Below are 18,141 nucleotides of genomic sequence, written 5' to 3' on the forward strand. Positions count from 1 at the left end.
GTACGCAGACTATTAAATACATTAAAGTGATAACACATATGGCTCCAGTCGTGTTGTCGTACGCGCAACACGCAGGTCACGAATGAGTTACACACATGCATCACATACACAAAAGGGGCCATACTGATCACAAGATCTATCCATCCTGCAGAACAGAGTTAGGCGTTCTAACATTCCAAACTTCAGAGGCCCGTAACTCCATCTTTCAAGCCGAATTTAGGAAATCTAATTTCACCGAAAATGACGAAGCGGTTGAATTTTATGTGTAACTTTTTTTGTAGATCAATTTTCATATAAAATTCACCTCGATTCGAGATCGTACCAAAAAGTTACAGCTGTTTTACCGAAGCACACGCAAACGGCAAAATTCCAACCCGGTAGTAGATCCAATCTACTATTGCACATCTCATGCGCCTGGCGTATGAACCTGAGTTTTGATTCGATCAATCACATTGATCTTCACTCGCTGCAACTGACATTACGTGTATCACTTAACTCCGATGGTGGAAATCTGACCGGTAGGAGTATGTCGTTACACTACCATTGCAGCAAGAACACGAAACCAGATCATAGATCAATCTGAAAAACTAGCATATCTCCATATGCACTCATCCCGAATCCATAACAAAATAGCTACGGCTGTGCTACCACTGTTGGGATATGAGGTAGGCTACGCTAGTGCAAAAAAAAAATTCTACCACGTAAACCAGGAAAACTTCCGTATATGGATCACGGGATTACCACTCGAGGCACTGGTGCAGAGGATGTAGAATCGCGTCGGGGCAGCGAAGTTAATCAGCATAGTCGAACACGTAGTCGATCATGTCGACGTCGAGCAGCTCCTCCAGCCCCTTAAGTGTGTGACCCTATGGGTTCGGATACGTATAGACATGGCCCGAGTACTCCTACTCAGCCTAATAGTCGGTAGCGGCCTCTAGCAAGACGTGCCAACTACTATACGCAGAGGAAGATCATATCAAACGAACTGTCACAACATCATGTACATGCTCTTCCCTTTGCCTCATGATATTTGGTCTAGCTTCAAGTCGACCGCTCTTTCTCGATCCTATAATTCGGAATCCCTTTGTAGGTTAACTCTTAGCCATACGTAGCGTGGCCATGCATTTCCGGATCCGATCACTCGAGGGGCCCAAAGATATCACTCTCAATCAGACAGGGGTAAATCCCATCTTGATTGACCATGCCTCACAGCATGCTTCTTGACAAACCCGAAAGCTACCTTTTTAACTACCCTGTTACGGTGTAGCATTTGATAGCCCCTAAATAAGTCGATCCACATCTTGAGTACATGCGACAATCTCAGGTCTAAGGACAAAGTGTATTTGTTGTGTAAAGAGAGAACTATTTCTCATGTTGGGTCAGTCCTAGCACATGTCTTTATATGTGCCTACATTATTAGTTTGACATCTCCATGTCCATGACTTGTGAAACATAGTCATCAACTAATACATGTACTAGTCTAATATTCATGTGTGTCCTCACATGAACTCCGACTAGAGACAACTTTAGAATAACCATACAAGTAAAGAGTTTCACATACAATTCACATAATTGCAAATCAATTCAAGTAGCCTTTAATGGATATTCAAGGAACACAATATAAATCATGGATACAAATGGAATATCATCCTCTCCATGATTGCCTCTAGGGCATACCTCCAACACTAATACTGCAGGCAGCTAATGTTTTTACTGTTTTATGCAAGCCCTCCAAAATCATTACTTGCGAAAGCACTGTCTATTATGATAAAAAGGTAGATGAATCTATAAAGCACATAGAAATCGTGTTATCGAGCACAGAGTATAAGATCAACCATCTAAGGTGTAGAGAAAGATTGCAGACGTCTTATACACAAGGACGATGTTTGTTATATATTAATTAACAAGCCTTAGGCTTTTTATCCATCGCTATCCTAGAGCTGGACCTTGTTTTCTTCTTACTTCAATTAGTCCTCATGTTCTTCCAAAAGATCTCTTAATTGTGGAGAAGCTTTCATTATAGTAGCATTTTCTATAATTTGTATGTTATGTGATGTGAAGTTAGACTTGAATTATTAAATTGTCTACAATGTGAAGTAGATATATAATAACATCACCTCGACTGTGTAGCCAACAAAATCAACGAGCCATGACCAGTAGCTGCAAAATGTGTGTGTTGCTGGATGCGATCTGCATCCCCACCTAGCGATATGCTAACTAGGCCTTCCACTGGGTATCCAGATCCTCTCCCTAAATCCACACCCACTTCAAATGGGGAGAATATGGGTAGAAAATTATATACCCATTAGAAATGGGGAGGGTAGGGTATGGGGAGAGCACAATTAATCAGTTGGATATATATGCATATGTAGTACAAAGTTAACTATCCATTAGATATGGGTGGGACTGGGGAGGGTAAGGAGTGGATAATAATCATTTGAATTTGGGCGTGAACAAGAGTGGGTTTGCCCATACCCTCCCCAGTGGCAGGCCTACTGCTACCCATATTGCTTGTGACTCTATTGACGGCAGTTACCACGCTAATTGTGAACCGCGAGCGCACGGATCAGTTGTAGCTCTTCCCTCAGAGTATTCCTCTAAGGTTTATCAATCCATGGGATCTATTTTAACTAGCATTGTTAGTATGAACTCGGTGTTCATGAGTGATTCAGATCCAATCTATTAGCATGTACAGACAAATAATAGATAGAGCAGAGGTAACCGATCTAGACCAACCTAGACTATGCATATGTTGTAATTCTGAGCAAGGATAGTTAACAGATATAATCTGAGTAAAAAGTATCTTTGAATCTACACCTCCGGTCCAGCTCCCGAAAACCCCTATCTTACACAAGAAAGATCCTGTCACGACCCTGTCTATCAGCATAGGTAGATTAAGGGCATGATCAAAAGAACATGTTATACTCATTGATAGATCAGGCATGCCAATCCGGTCACCACGACCACATAAACATCCTAAGCAATCTATCATCGATCATAGATTGAAAAGCAAGCAAACCCGAAAGAGCATAAAACCATAAAAGGAGATACTTAGATCGCTAAGAACAAGAATAGATCTATTGCTTCACCATGTATGATTATACATCACAATATCACCATCAAGATCCTACCTCGATCTTGATGATTCCTAGCTCTAGAACATTGATGTGGATCTTCCTCACAGGGTGATCACGCCAGCCAGGGCTTAGCTAGCTAATCCCTAGACAACTACACGTCCCTCGGCTCTCCGAAGTGGTGTCCCTAAATATTCTTCTGCTTCTCTGCTGCTTCACATCGAATGCGTTGTCTTGGAAATGTTGGCTGATGGAAAATCAGGGTATTTATAGTCTGGAGAGCCCGTGGCAAAATAAAAGGCGAGGAAGCAAAGGAACACCCTGGGCCAATCGGCCTGGATGGGTCCAGGCCAATCGGCCTAGCCTTCCTTTTGCCATCTCGTGTCCTGCTTCATCCCCAAATCTTCTTTGATGTTCTGAAGTCTTCTTTTCACTTGCATGTGGGTCTGGCATGTCGATAGCTTCAGGGTAAGATTGAACTTTGATAACTTTCCAAATCTTCGCTTCAACTTTGATAACCTCCAAATCTTCACTTGATCCTTTTTGTTCCTGAAATCATCTAGCCATATCTTCGCAAACTTAGCCCTAAAATCATCTTGGAGGAGTGCTGGCCAAAATGAGCACGAGAGGGGCCAGAAGACCCTGGGCTGATCAGCTTGGGCCGGTATAGGCTGATCAGCCCAGGCTCTTTCTGGGCCTCTTGGCCTTCGTCTTCACCTGGTTCGTTGCTTATTCAGAACTTTATCCAATTATGCTTCATTAAGGCCCTGTTTGGCACGACTCCACTCCTAAACTCTAGCAACTCCATCAAAAAATTCAGCCAAACATCCCAACTCCAAAACTCCATGGAGTTGCCAACTCCATGGAGCTGTAGTGCAAATGGAGGTGGAGTTTTGGAGCACCTCTTTTGCTGCTCCAGAAACCTCTCTTTTGAACCTTCTCGTGGAGTTGGTGGGTATATGCCACTAGTTACATAAAAAAACATTTCATTCTATTCTCCCTTCTATTCTCCCGAGCCCCACTCGCCGCCAGAGCCCTGCCTGTCGCCGCCCCCGTGGCTGGCCGGCCCCGCCGCCCGTCGCCGCACCCGCCGCCCGTCGCCCGTCGCCGCCCGCTGCCGCGCCCGTCGCCCGCCGCCGCCCGCCGCCGCCCGTTGTCGCGCCCGCCGCCGCCCGTCGTCGCCCGTCGCCACCCGCCGCCCCGTCGCTACCCACCCCGCCGCCCGTGGAGGGTCTCCCGTGTGCAGCACAGTGCAGTGGAAAAAGGGGAAGAAGAAGATGGGATAGAGAGGATGACAAGTGGGGCCTTAATTGGGGGGCAACAATGGCAATCCACACTGAAATCGATCTTTTTTGGAGCTGAGACCACCCATCTAGCCAAACACCTTATTTTTATTCTGGAGTTTTGGAGCGGAGCGGAGCTGGCTCCATGTGGAGTTCTGGAGTGGAGCAGCTCCACCCGGAGTTGGAGCCATGCCAAACAGGGCCTAAGTCTAATTTTCTACGAAAATATAATATCCTCCAAAATATATTGCATATGTGAAAATGACCGGTTTATTAGGTATGATCAATAGTTTATGTATTAAATTCATGTCATCATTGAAGATATATAGGGGTAAAAGTGTGTCAATAACGAGCATCAACAGACCCATCTTTCTTGCGCATAAAGACATCAAAGATATTTGTATCCTTGTCCAAAAGATGGAAGGGAATATCCTAGCGGGGAAACCAGGAACACACGAACGCAATTTTGATCTTGGATTAACGTTATTGGATAATTATGAAGCAATTTCTATTGCTGGATCCAGTACAATACCTTTTGAAGATCATGCAACCTATGTTTATGCATCTCGGTATGGGCCTAAGACAATCAGCTTGAGGCACTCAAAGGCAGCTGGCTTTATTTTTATTTTTTTGGCATTTGCCTTCAATTGGATCTACCGATCCCATGGACTGAGGGTGCTATAATAAAATCCTCGACACGTAGGATGTCGTAGGGCTATTGCACTCAAGGAGCCTAATTAAACCTATATAAGTTCTTTTCCCCCCTGTACTTTGATATCTAGTGGTTGATATCCTGGCATACATCAGTCTTCTTGTGTGACTTCACCGAAATCAATCAAGTTTTTATCCAGACTAAGCTTCACAGAGGGTAATACACATTCTACTGCTCATTTAATTTATCAAGTTTTTATTCATTCTTTAATTGTGAGTTCCTAATCTGTTCTAGATAAAACAGTTTCACTTTATTTTATACGGCTGTTCTACTTAACATGTATTGGTGGGAACTGTTCTACTCCATTCTTGATCAGGCACAAAAAATCCTTCGGTCGTTGCCTTTATTAAGTCAACAAGTCTCGTAGCCACTTCTCTTAATTCTTGGCCAAATACAAATGATCCATCTTCGGGATTAAGAGTGCCACTATGAGCATAATACCAATTCTTTGCTCGCTTCGGCCATTCGAGAGTCTACGGTACTATTCCCCTAGCAATTATGTTATCTTCCATCCTTTGCCATTTCATGATCCCCTTCTTGTAACCTCCTGGCCCAAGACGATGAAACTATTTCTTCTTCTGAGCATTGTTGGTGTTGGTTTTAGTTACCTTATTGCTATTTTGCAGCTGCTTGAACTGCACAAACGAATCCCAGTAATCTCATAACTTTCGGTGCTTCATGAAATCTGATGTAAGCCTCTTCTTTATGTAGTTTTTGTTCAGGTTCTTCTTGTACGTCAGAAAAGCAATTGCATCCTTCTTGAAGCTCCAATCTTCATCTACACCTTTGAACATGAAATTTTCTTTTATCTGATCCCATATTATTTCCTTCTCTCGCTCAGGGACCACACCTATAGGGATTGTGCTTGTGGAAGCGATGTTGTCATCGATTTCTGGGCTTTTCCAATTCTGAAGGATTATTGGGATGTTATCTCTAATGAGAAACCTAATTTGATTCACCAATTTGGTCTTAGCATTGTGTGGAGCAATTGGTTCACCATCTTCATCAATTTCCATGATGATGATACAACTCTCTAACTTCTTCTTCTTGCCTCATTTCCGTTTAGGCCTGCTGCTCAATCCAGATGGCTGAAAAAATGAAAGAACTATTAATTCCCAATAATACTGATAAGTAGAGAATTCAAATCATGTTTACATATAATAATTACTATAACAATTGATTGCTCCTCATTTGCTATCACCAGATATGTTGAGGTAGATGTCAGTCTGACTATGATCGACCTCTTCGTTTGGTTGATCATTAGTGCCACCTTCAGCAATCAAGCCCATTAGGTATTCCTCATCCAATCGGACCTGCTCGTACTCTGATCGTGCCATTGTAACTACTATAATATAAAAGGAATTATTCTAAAAATAGTAGGATTTATTCTAAGAATGACTAGAACTTATATAATTTCCAAACAATAAATGACTCAAATAAGAATGAAACATTTATACAATTGTTAATATTTACACATTTTGTAACAATAAATGGCTACACTTATACAATTTGTTACAATATAAATAACTAATATAATATTGAAGGAACTATTCTAAAAAATAGTAGGATTTCTTGTAAGAATGACTAGAACTTATACAATTTTGTTAGAATAAACGACTACCAATAATATTTACAGTGAATTGCTAGAAAATAACAACAAAAAAGAATGAAATTTTTATACAATAATTGACTACAAAAATATTTACAGTGAATTGCACATTTCTATAATTGATGGAACTATTTGATGAATTTTGTATCAGTATATGACAAGATTGTAAAATTACTTGGTAATTTCTACAAGTATCAAAGTAATTTTCACTTATTTTTATACATTTCTAAGAATTAATAGAATTTTCTATAATTTCTAGCTGCTTCAAGAATGGAGGGGCCGACCAGGTGGCGCGGCAGCGGCCGACAGTGGGCGACAAGGTGGGGCGGCCGGCGGTCGACGGCAGTGAAGAGGAGGGACAGCGGCGGTCAACAGCGGGTGACGAGAGGGTGGTAGCGATCGACGGGGGCAACGAGGGGCACGGCGCTCGATGGCGATGACGAAGGGCAGTGGCGGTCGGCAGGGGAGACGAGGGGGCGTGGCTGGCGGTCGATGGTGGCGACGAGGAGGGGCGGCGGCGTTTGACGATGGCAACAAGGAGGGGGGCGAAGAGGAGGGGCGGCAGCGGTCGATGGCGGCGACAAGGGGGCGCTGCGGTCGACGGGGCGACTGCAGCAACAAGGCGCGCGGCGTGGGGTTGAGCGGTGTCGGATTTGGACGATGAAGATAGCGCTAAGTGTTGGGGACGAAGATCGCGCCAGCACTTTAACATCTTTTTATATTTCTTTCTTTTACAATTGGTATTGTATTAATTTATTGCGTAGTAAATTAAGTAGCATTCATAAAAATAGGAAAAAACAATTTGTTAGCTTGATGTTGATATACACTATAAAAATATTAGATGCATTTAAATAGACATAGTAAAATTATTAATTTTAACTTACTCATAGGTTATAATGATCACAATACTTATGTTAACTTTATAATTCGAAAAATAGATATTTTGACCATGCAAAAATTTGGAAGAATAGTGCCTGTAGTGTTATTAACATGTTTACCATGTTTAATCATGTACTTGTTTAATTGTACTTAATTTTATTATTCAATATTTAATGGTGCTAAAAAATTGAAATATTTAATATTTTAACCATGCAAAAATCAGTTCTTGTTTAGTAGGGTGAAATTTTTGCAAATAGTAGTGTTAATAAACCCAACGCATATATTACAATTCGTTATTACATTAATTTGTTCCTTTGTTAATAATCACAAAGCACAGCATAATGGTTCTAATATGTTACACAACAACATCTGATGGAACATTAAAAACCTTTCACATAATGACCACCAAAAGGAGGTTACTGACCTGTTGCAACAACATCTTCAAGACATCTTTGCAAATAACGAAGCATTGCTTTCTCCTACGTGCTCATTTTCTTCAGCTTATCATGAGGGCCATCTATAGTTTTCCCCTTACCGCGAGAGGAACAATGATCGCGTCCACCATTGCTAGTACCTCCAGCAGTAGCAACCATCTCTATGTACCACAATTTATTTAGCTCATATTTGCAAATGACTAAACTATGAACAAATTGTTGACGCCGGATTATGACACGTGTTTGAAATCGGTGTCAAAGAAAGAGAAAGGGGGCTGATGCGGCGGACTAGAAGCTACAGTTAGGAATTGGCCGATTGAAGCTGCAGTGTTTTGGCTGACTGGCGGAAGAGGAGGCTGGCCGATTGGGAATCAAAGCGGCTTTGCCAGTTTAGACTTAAGATGGGCCAAGATGAAGATTTGCTAAAGAGAGACATAGGCCCATGGGAAAATGATAACCAACTCGAGTACGAGACGTGCTTGTAAATATTTGTTGTCGTTTAAAATTAGAGATAGATCCTAGTCGGTTAGGAAATCAGTTGTAACAGGTTATAAATAGCCACCTCTAGAGGTTTGTGGGAGACATCACATCAATCAATACAATAAATCTAATTTTTTTCCTCGCATTTTACTTTCAAGACGGCGACTTCGCCAAAACTTTTTTCTTTTACGAGTTCGTACGGATTGGCAGGGCTCCATCGACACGATCTCCGGCCGATTCTGTAAGTTTCGCTTATCGTATCCAAGATTTAACTTCAGGCACATCATTGTTGTTTCGTTTAGATTTATTCACCTGTTATCGATATCAACTAGAATCATAGGTTTTACCTGTTATTTTAGTTTTTATCACCAATTACCCAGCTTGAAGTACAAACTGTCGGCTTTTGTTGTTTTTATCCTTTATCGTTACGTAGCCGATTAGATCTGCTTTAAGTGTTGCTTTTGTAGTGTTGTTTAGGTTACTCTATTAGCTTTCCCTACAATTACTATGTAAGTGTCGGCTGTTTATAGCCGGTTACCTCTACAGTAAATCGGCCAATTCGCTGATACGCTTTTCAAGGCAGATCAGAAACCTAGCCGATCGAAACCCTTAGAATTTAATATTTTTCTCTCCTTGTCAATCAATAGGTCAGATTGACTAGCACGCCGCGGGAACCGCACTAGGGCAATAACCCGAACAGGAGTTAAGCAGATTCTCCCGGGTCGTCTGTCCGATGCTGAGGGTCATCGGCCGATTTCCAGCGCCAACACAAATTATATATTTTCCACACAATTTACTTAGCTCAAACATAACACATAAATGAAAAATTTCTCCATTGTTGCTTATTCTTAAAATGACTAATTGCGTACCTTTATTTCATCTTATTATCTCTATGTACCCAATTTATCTTATTCATATTTGCCATAATTTATTTAGCTCATATTTGAAAAGTAACAAAACTATAAAAATATTCCTCTAACCTTGTATCAATTTCTTTGACTAATACGAAACATAACATCCAAAAAGTTGTAGCTTATTCTAAAAATCACAAATATGAGATCTAAATAACACATGCATATAAATGAAAAATTTCTCCATTGTATCTTATTCTAAAAATCACAAATTACTCTAGCTCTAAATCATAAAACGTAGTATACTAACCATGTATCAAGGGAGGATGAAGTTTCTAACCTTTAGAACACTTGAATGAGTGAAATTTCCATGAAATGGTCTTCAATCCGGCAGCACCTCCCTTATGGCGTCATAGATAGGATGAAGCCCGAGCTGTGGTGAATGGCTGGTTTAGGAGGAGGAAGAAGGCGGATTTATAGGAGGGAAGTTAGTACCAGGTGGAAGCTCCACCCAGTACTAAAGGTCCTGTGGCACATTAGTACGGGTTGGAGGCTCTCCAACCGGTACTAAAGGGTGCCCCCAACTGGTACTAAAGGGGGGTCACGAGTGGCTCCCGAGGAACTTGCTGTTAGGTCCAGTACTAATGCTCACATTAGTACCAAGTCCATTTGCAACCGGCACTAATGCAGTGGACGAAAGGTCTATTCTCCAGTAGTGTATGTCTCTAGGCGTAGTATATATCTAGGTGCATATCTAAAACTATGTATTTAGAAAAACTAAAACAAATAGTAATTTGGGATGGAGGGAGTAGCCATGTTGATTTCATTTTTTTCGTCCCCTTTTTATCATCTCTTTCTAGATGAATCGGCTTGGCTATGAAGTTATCAAGAAAGACATCAGAACACGTATATATGTGATAGTGGTAACAAATGTCCAATTGCAAGTCTACATGGTGCTTGATCCGCATAACTAGCTAGGGTGCTTGTGTGAAGCCACATGGAACTTATTATATATTTATATGTGTGAATATTGTGCATATCATATGCAAGATATTTAGTTAACCACCAGACCTTAGCAATAATCATTTTCAATCATGTTATCCTAACTGTATTTCAGACGGTTTGGAATATTTACCGCAGACGTTGGTTTCGTCAGCTGCGTTCTAATAAGCTGAAACCACCGACTATTGTAGTCGTAGGTGCTCGTCCGAAGGCACATGAAATTTATATGTGTGAGTACTATGAACTGTTGCGTGGCATGGAGCATGCATGCTAATCTCTCCTGAGTTGTTCCGTCCAGATGATGGCTGTTTTAGTAGTACAGGAATTCGATACGACGACGACGATGACACTAGTTTTCTCAAGTTTTCGGCGTGCTGGCAGGATACCTGGGTAACAAGTCCGCTCCCAGGTACCTTTACGAATGGCTCAACGAGAAATTTTGTTACCACACTCGACTATAAAAATAGGCCACTGATCGACCATGGCATTCCACCCCAAGCACACAGATATCGAGACGTACTACAAGCTGGTACGCTAAGGCTTGAGAGCTATACCTTGCTGCTTGCTGCTTTCTGTTTCAGCTCCCGGCGGAATCGAGAGATGGCGGCGAAGGTGACGGTGGAGGAGGTGAGGAAGGCGCAGCGCGCCGAGGGCCCGGCGTCCGTGCTGGCCATCGGGACGGTGACGCCGCCAAACTGCGTGTACCAGGCGGATTACGCGGACTACTATTTCCGGGTCACCAAGAGCGAGCACATGACCGAGCTCAAGGAGAAATTCAAGAGGATATGTGCGTATGCAACACTACTAGTTCTCTTCCTATACTCCCAGACGTCTTCCGATAACTGAACTGGTTTGCTAGCCATAATCGCATGCGTCATGCTAAACATGCTTTCCTAGTTTGCACGTCATGCTAAACATGCTTCGATCATCATGCATGTTCACGTCCTGTGCTGAACCAACCTGGTAAATGGCGGCCACCAGAATGGTTTGGTTTTTGTTTTGAGTGGGTAGGTAGTAACGAAGTTTAAAGGTGACAGAGGGACCTCCAGGACGGACCAAGTAACGAATTTAGCAATTTCATTGACAAAGCTCGACCCCTTTTTCTAACTTTTCCTCTATTAGTCGATTATTCCTTTATATTCTCTCCACGGTAAGTTTTATTGTCCAGCAGATTGGACCGGTCACTGTCTTCAAATCCTTGCATAGTTGCATATATGGGCCCCAATTCTAGTTTTTCAAAGGCTAAAAAACTTACTGATAATGCATGTATTCATCTCGGATAATAATGTCATTTGCAAACATTTAATCTGTACTATGCAATCCTTTAAAAAAATTTGAATTTCAAACGTCATGAGTGTGGGTGGGTGCAGGCCGCAAGTCGATGATCCAGAAGCGCTACATGCACTTGACGGAGGACATCCTGCTGGAGAACCCCAACATGGCCTCATACTCTGCCCCATCCCTGAACGCACGCCAGGACATCCTGGTGGAGGAGGTACCCAAGCTGGGCGCCGCAGCGGCGGAGAAGGCGCTCAAAGAGTGGGGCCAGCCGCGTTCCCAGATCACGCACATCATCTTCTGCACCACCTCCGGCGTCGACATGCCCGGCGCCGACTCCCGGATCATCAAGCTCCTCGGCCTGGACCCCTCCGTGAAGCGGGTCATGCTCTACCACCAGGGCTGCTTCGCCGGCGGGATGGTGCTCCGGATCGCCAAGGACCTCGCCGAGAACAACCGCGGCGCCCGGGTGCTGATCGTGTGCTCGGAGATCACCGTGGTAACGTTCCGGGGCCCCTCCGAGGCTCACCTCGACTCGCTAGTCGGCCAGGCTCTGTTCGGCGACGGCGCGGCTGCGGTGATAGTAGGCGCGGACCCCGACGAGCATGTGGAGCGGCCATTGTTTCAAATGGTATCAGCGTCGGAGACCATTCTGCCTAACTCGGACGGCGCCATTGAAGGTCACCTCCGTGAGGTTGGGCTCACCTTCCATCTCCAGGAAAGAGTCCCGGAGCTCATCTCCTCCAACATCGAGCGCCTGTTGGAGGAGTCCTTCAAGCCGCTCGGCATCTCCGATTGGAACTCCATCTTCTGGGTGGCGCACCCCGGCGGCCCGGCAATCCTGAACGCGGTGGAGTCCAAGGCTGGAATTGACAAGGCCAGGCTCCGCGCCACCCGCCAGGTCCTTTCTGAGTATGGCAACATGTCAAGCGCCTGCGTGCTCTTCATCCTCGACGAGATGCGGAAGTTCTCGGCCGAAGATGGACGAGCTACTACCGGTGAGGGCATGGACTGGGGTGTGCTCTTTGGCTTTGGTCCAGGCCTCACCGTCGAGACCGTCGTTCTCCACAGCGTCCCCATCACTACTGGGCATGCCGCATAACCGTTACCGTCATAGATATAAGAAATAATAGCCTCTCATATCACTTATGGGCTATGGCTATCCACACCACCACACCCTAATGGTTTATTTGGATTTGTCACGCAAAAAATGTAGGAGTACTACAGGAAGTACCCCTTGTGTTTTTTAAGAATTTAGTATTTCGTATTGTATTAGCTACTTTGTCAACCCGTGCAATTCAGCTGGGCTAGTAATAAACATGTGTTATTCTGAGAATTGTAAGTTTGTCGGTTTAACTAAACTTTCCATCTTTGTTGATGTTATTAGCTAGTATCTTAATCACACTTGTTGGTGCTTGCTGTTTGGATCTCCCAAATTAAAAACAAAGCAGAATAACAAAAATAAGTTTTGAAATGAGCTTCAAGAAAACAAGCGTAAGGTTGTTACTCGGTTAACCATATTTTCAAATAATTATTTGGTTGGATCTCAAAAACAGAAAATGGATTCCCGCGTCGTGGTATCTATCTTCAACAACTGTCCCACGAACTCAACATCCATCATCCCTCTTAACTAATTTCAGATTATCTCCCTCTCTCTTTCTCACTTGTGCTATTCGGCGAGCATATCTCAAATTGTCTTGTGTTACATTCAGTTTTGTTCGTGATATACCGTAAGGATAAAACACTGCTAGAAAAATAACTTTTCATCCCTAACCTTAGTACCGGTTGTTTTTGGATCCGGTACTAATGTTAGCATTAGTACCGGTTCCAAAGTTGGGACTCCCTGGAGTCCCGGCCTCTAGTACCAGATGGGGATTTCATCCAGTACTAGAGGGTCACCTCTAGTACTAGAGGCTTCTCCCGCGCCTGCCTCGAGGACTAAGATTTTTTTAGCTATCTTCCTCTCACTCCTGCCACCGCACAGCACAGCGCAGTGCCTTATCTCGTCCGATCCCTTCCTCCTTCTCTTCTCCATTCTTCTCTCGTCTCTTCCGCACAGCACAGCGCCATCTTCTCTTTCCCTCCCGCTCCTCTTCTCTCCATTCTTCTCTCCCTCCTTCTCCCTCCCGCTCCTCTTCTCCAACGGCAACCGGCTCCCTCCCTCCCTCTAGCGCGCCCTCTCCCTCGGCCTCCCCACAACTCCCCTCTCCAGTCACCCCTCACCTCATGCCTACGGTGAGGAGCGCCGGCGGTGTGAGGCGTAGCGGCAGCGGCTTGGTGGCGCGGCGGGATGGTGGGATGCGCGCCCCTCTCTCTCTCTCTCTCGAGATCTCCAGGATGCGACAGTGGGATGGCGGTGGCGGGGGAGGGGGAGGGGCGAGTGGAGGTGGAGGGGATCAGGAGGAGGGGGAGGAGGCGGGGGTGGAGGGGGCCGGTGTGGCGAGGGGTGGAGGAGGAGGGAGCCGAGGAGGAGGAGGAGGCGGCGGGATGGCAGCAATGGTGGCGGGGGCGAGTGGAGGCGGAGGGGGCCAGGAGGAGGAGGCTGGAGCTGGAGCTGGCGCCGGGGGTGGAGGGGCTGCCGACGGGGGTAGAGGGAGGAGGAGCCAGCGGGGGTGGGGGCGGGGCCATGGGGATTTTGATTTTTTTTATTTTTTAATACCCTCTAGTACCGGTTAGCCAACCAGTACTAGAGGGGGGCTTCCCAACAGGTAGTAAATCCACTTTTGCTGGTAGTGAAAACATACAATCCAATATATGGAAGACAATACTTATACAAGAAATAATATGCTACTGAGAACTTCAGGAAAACGTATGCCTATTACTCCCTCCATCCCAAATTACTACTCAATTTGGATTTTTTCTAGATATATATACATAACTTTTGATGTGCATATATATATATTATATCTAGATACATAGGAAAAATTGTGTATTTAGAAAAGCCAAAATATATAGTATTTTAAGGAGGGAGTAGAACATAATAAAACAGGATCCTAGTAGGACATGACCCATTCACAAACAAGGGCAGATGTAGTATCTCAAAGCAACAGCAAGATATATGAGAAGACTTAGAAGCCTATAGAGCTCAAGGCCTCGCTGAGTAGTTCTAGGCTAGATGCTTCTGGGCACACACTTTTTTGTCACCTCGGATGAGGGCTGAGCTTACTTTTTTTCCCAAACATTAATTCTCCGAGCAAAGCTTCTAAGCACTGGTAGAGAATTGGCCTTTAGTCCCGGTTGGTAGGGTGCATATCTCTCGAAAATCCACCCGGGATAAACCAACCGGGACAAAAGGAGGGGGTCTTTAGTCCCGGGTCTTTTAACCGGGAGTAAAGGTCCCCCTTTAGTCCCGGTTGGTGTCACCAACCGGGACTAAAGGGCCTGCCATGCCAGGCGCGGGACAGGCCCTTTAGTCCCGGTTGGTGCCCGGTTGGTGACACCAACCGGGACTAAAGGGTTACCCTTTAGTGCCGGCTGGATTCCAACCGGGACTAAATGGCGCCTGCATGGCACTGCCGTGGCACCTGAATTTTTCATGCATCCATCACGTATACGTAGTACCGCGGCCCTTTTAATTTGTTAACCTTTAGTAGTTGAGATTTTTTTAGAACGAAATCAACTAGTATTTAAACGAATGAGATTTGTAATTATACAATTACTATATATATACACAATCCTTATACACAATTCATATACACAATTCAACTAGCTTAGTACAAATCGATCATAATTAGCGCGTATTATATATACAAATAAATCAAAGTATCTGTCTACAATCTTCCCGTCGTGGTGTTGCTGATCAGAGTGTCTAATTGTCGTCCATCGTAATAAAATTCTCCTTTTGGATTTACCACCTCATCCATTATGAATCCAATGAGACCTTCACATATTGCCGCTACTCTTTCTTCCTTCAAGAGTCCTTGTTGAATATTTAACATCTATAATTTGGAAATTTGTGAATGTTACACGAACAAATACATATAAAGAGCTAGAAAATAATTAACATATATAATGAATTGTTTCCATGCGCTGCGGATTAGAATAATGAATGATATAGTGTAATAGGGATAAAATTTAGGAAATAAACTTTTGCATAGAGATAAAGGTCCAGAATTATTACAAGCCTAGCATGTCTTGCACTTCTTGGTACTCCACCAGATCTTTCCTTAACAAATCGAAGACAGTGACGTGGCTTCTTTCAGGCTCAATTATAATATGGATCCAGTGGAAGCTGCGTGCGTAAAATGTTCATGCATATTAGAGCTAACTAACATGTAGAGATAAGGAAAAAGACATCGAAAGTAGACGGTATACACACACTTACTTGAAGTTGTATAGAAGTAGTATGAAATCCTTGAATGTTTGTTTGTCTAGGAAATTGTATACTTCCGCAAAGGTTTTTTCCGGCACTAATTGTATCTGTTGTTGGTTAACTACAGATGGATCCATGAAGCCTACATGTAGGTACGCCTCTCGGTGGCATGTCTAAATTAGTATCCTACATGAAATGGAAGACGAAGTTAGTACGGTGACGCACGCCAAAATTTACATGTAGAGATAAACGGACACTTACAGAACCCAAGCGCTGATCAGAGAGACGTCCAGGGCATCATGATGGTACACTTCGTATATATCCTTGAAGTCTAGCCACAGCACTTTCTCCCCTTCACCGTGAAAATGTATCAGTTTTACCTTCATGCCGATCATCTCCCTCGAGTCGGCGGATGCCATCATGTACCATTGATGGAATGCGTACATCTTTGTTGATAGCTTCCGTACCTATGAAGGCTTTACTAGAGGTTTGCCTAGCTCATAAGGCCATCTCGGCTCAAGGGGCGGTGCAGTTGGCGTCTCAACTTGCCCTATGCATTCATCAAGTCCCAGACCTGTTTCTTCCATTAACTTCAATACATTTGCTTGTTGATCCAAGGGCATTGCTTTTACCCGTTGAGCATCTTTTTTTGATAAATGGCTGAGGTCGGGGATAGGACCGCTGGAAGATGACTTTCCTTTCCTTTTATCCTTTTCATGAGCCTTTACTAAAGCCCGTTCATAGTTTGACAAGAGTGGTATCCTTTTCTTAGCTCCTTCTTCCATCTTGATAAAAAAGTTTAAATCTCGCTGACTTACTGGCGGTGGCTCCATCTCCCTTGCTTTTTTTTCTTTGGCTTGTTTCTTGAACCACTCACTGGCCTCTCGTTGGATTTCTGCCCACTGTTCCACATGAGACATTGCCTCCCAGCGTTCCTTACGAGTCACCTCAGGCTCCTTTGTTTTCTTCTTTCTCTGTCTTTGCTTGGGAGGCGGTGCTCGTGACTTCTTTAGTGGTGGTGCAGGTTCCTTCAAGGAGCCGCTCTTGGTGCCGGCGACGGTGATCGGGGAGGGGTGTTGTTATTGTCGTCGTCGCTCCCAGCACCAGGATGTGGTGGAGATGGAGACCTTGATATAGATGGAAGGAACGGTCCTGGAGCAGGAGATGACGGTCTCGAGGTATGAGGAGAAGGTCGCTGCTGGGGATCTACGGGGAACGGTCTTGAGCTCTGAGGAGATGGCTCTGTGCCGGGAATAATGATGTAGCGTTTTCACCATAGAATGATCCCATGAAGCGCATCTGCCAATGTATTTTTCCCATCGCCTCCCGGGAGGTCGAGCTCTAGACCTTCATACTGGCTATCAACTATTTGCTCTACGCAGACGCTGGCGTAGTGTGGTGGAATTTCCATGCCATGACTGCTCTGCCCCACCAGGGTTGCTAACGCACTCCCGTACGCTACCTGTACATATAGCAGAAGTAAACAAGTTGAACTCCGATCTCGAGGCCTGGATCAATTGACAAGATTGCATAAATATTATGTATAAGTATACCTTAATAGTGAGGTTGCCGACCGGTGCATGCAGCTCACATGAGGTCCGTTGTGTGATGGCATCCATGGGGAACCGTTGCTCCTCCACGGGTAACCTGGGCGTCTGCGCATCGGGGACCCCTGTAGAAGCACAACTGCTCAAGAGGCGTTGAGAAGGGCTGGCGGTGTTAGGAATCGGCAATGCTTCAGATTGGGCCAACTCCGCAACTGCGTGGGCCACCCGCCGATTGATTTCATCCATCATTCTTTGTTCTTGTGCCTGCACTTTAGATTCTAGCATCTGTCGCCAGCTCTCCTTGATCTGTTCCTTTCTTCGCTTCCGGCTTCTGTATGAGGCGCTGTCGCCTCGGAAAGCAAACTTCCACGGAACCACCCCGAACCCTCGGCAACGTCCTGGGTGCTCCGAATTTTCTCGGTCCACCTTCAACCTCCCAGCCTTAGAATCTTCAATGTTTTTCACAAGATGTTCGGCCTTCTCACGTATTGTGTCATTAAAAATCAACGTCCCATCCTCTTGGCTTAGGGAGCCTCCATGAGCGTAGTACCAATTTTTTGATCGTTCGGGCCATTCAATAGTTGCAGGTACGATTCCCCGTGCGATCAGATCTTGTTCCATCTTCCTCCACTTGGGAATTGCTGAGCCATACCCACCTTGCCCCAGATGATGGTGGTAGC

At 44.5% G+C, this 18,141-nt stretch overlaps 1 protein-coding gene across 1 annotated transcript; it reads left to right on the plus strand.

Moving 5' to 3' along the window:
* The first annotated feature begins 10,824 nt into the window (after positions 1–10,824).
* Positions 10,825–12,938, plus strand: LOC117862884 (chalcone synthase 1). The gene is made up of 2 exons (XM_034746433.2): positions 10,825–11,111; positions 11,695–12,938. The coding sequence occupies exons 1-2, from the start codon at positions 10,925–10,927 to the stop codon at positions 12,702–12,704; spliced, it is 1,197 nt and encodes a 398-aa protein (XP_034602324.1). The 5' UTR covers positions 10,825–10,924; the 3' UTR covers positions 12,705–12,938.
* The last annotated feature ends 5,203 nt before the right edge of the window (positions 12,939–18,141 follow it).

The sequence above is a fragment of the Setaria viridis genome, chromosome 7 (genome assembly GCF_005286985.2).
Source record: "Setaria viridis chromosome 7, Setaria_viridis_v4.0, whole genome shotgun sequence".
NCBI lineage: Eukaryota > Viridiplantae > Streptophyta > Magnoliopsida > Poales > Poaceae > Setaria > Setaria viridis.

Coding starts and splice junctions, on each gene's coding strand:
- LOC117862884 (XM_034746433.2), top strand. CDS start 10,925: ATGGCGGCGAAGGTGACGGTGGAGGAGGTGAGGAAGGCGCAGCGCGCC. Junction 11,112..11,694: donor GGAGAAATTCAAGAGGATAT/GTGCGTATGCAA, acceptor GGGTGGGTGCAG/GCCGCAAGTCGATGATCCAG.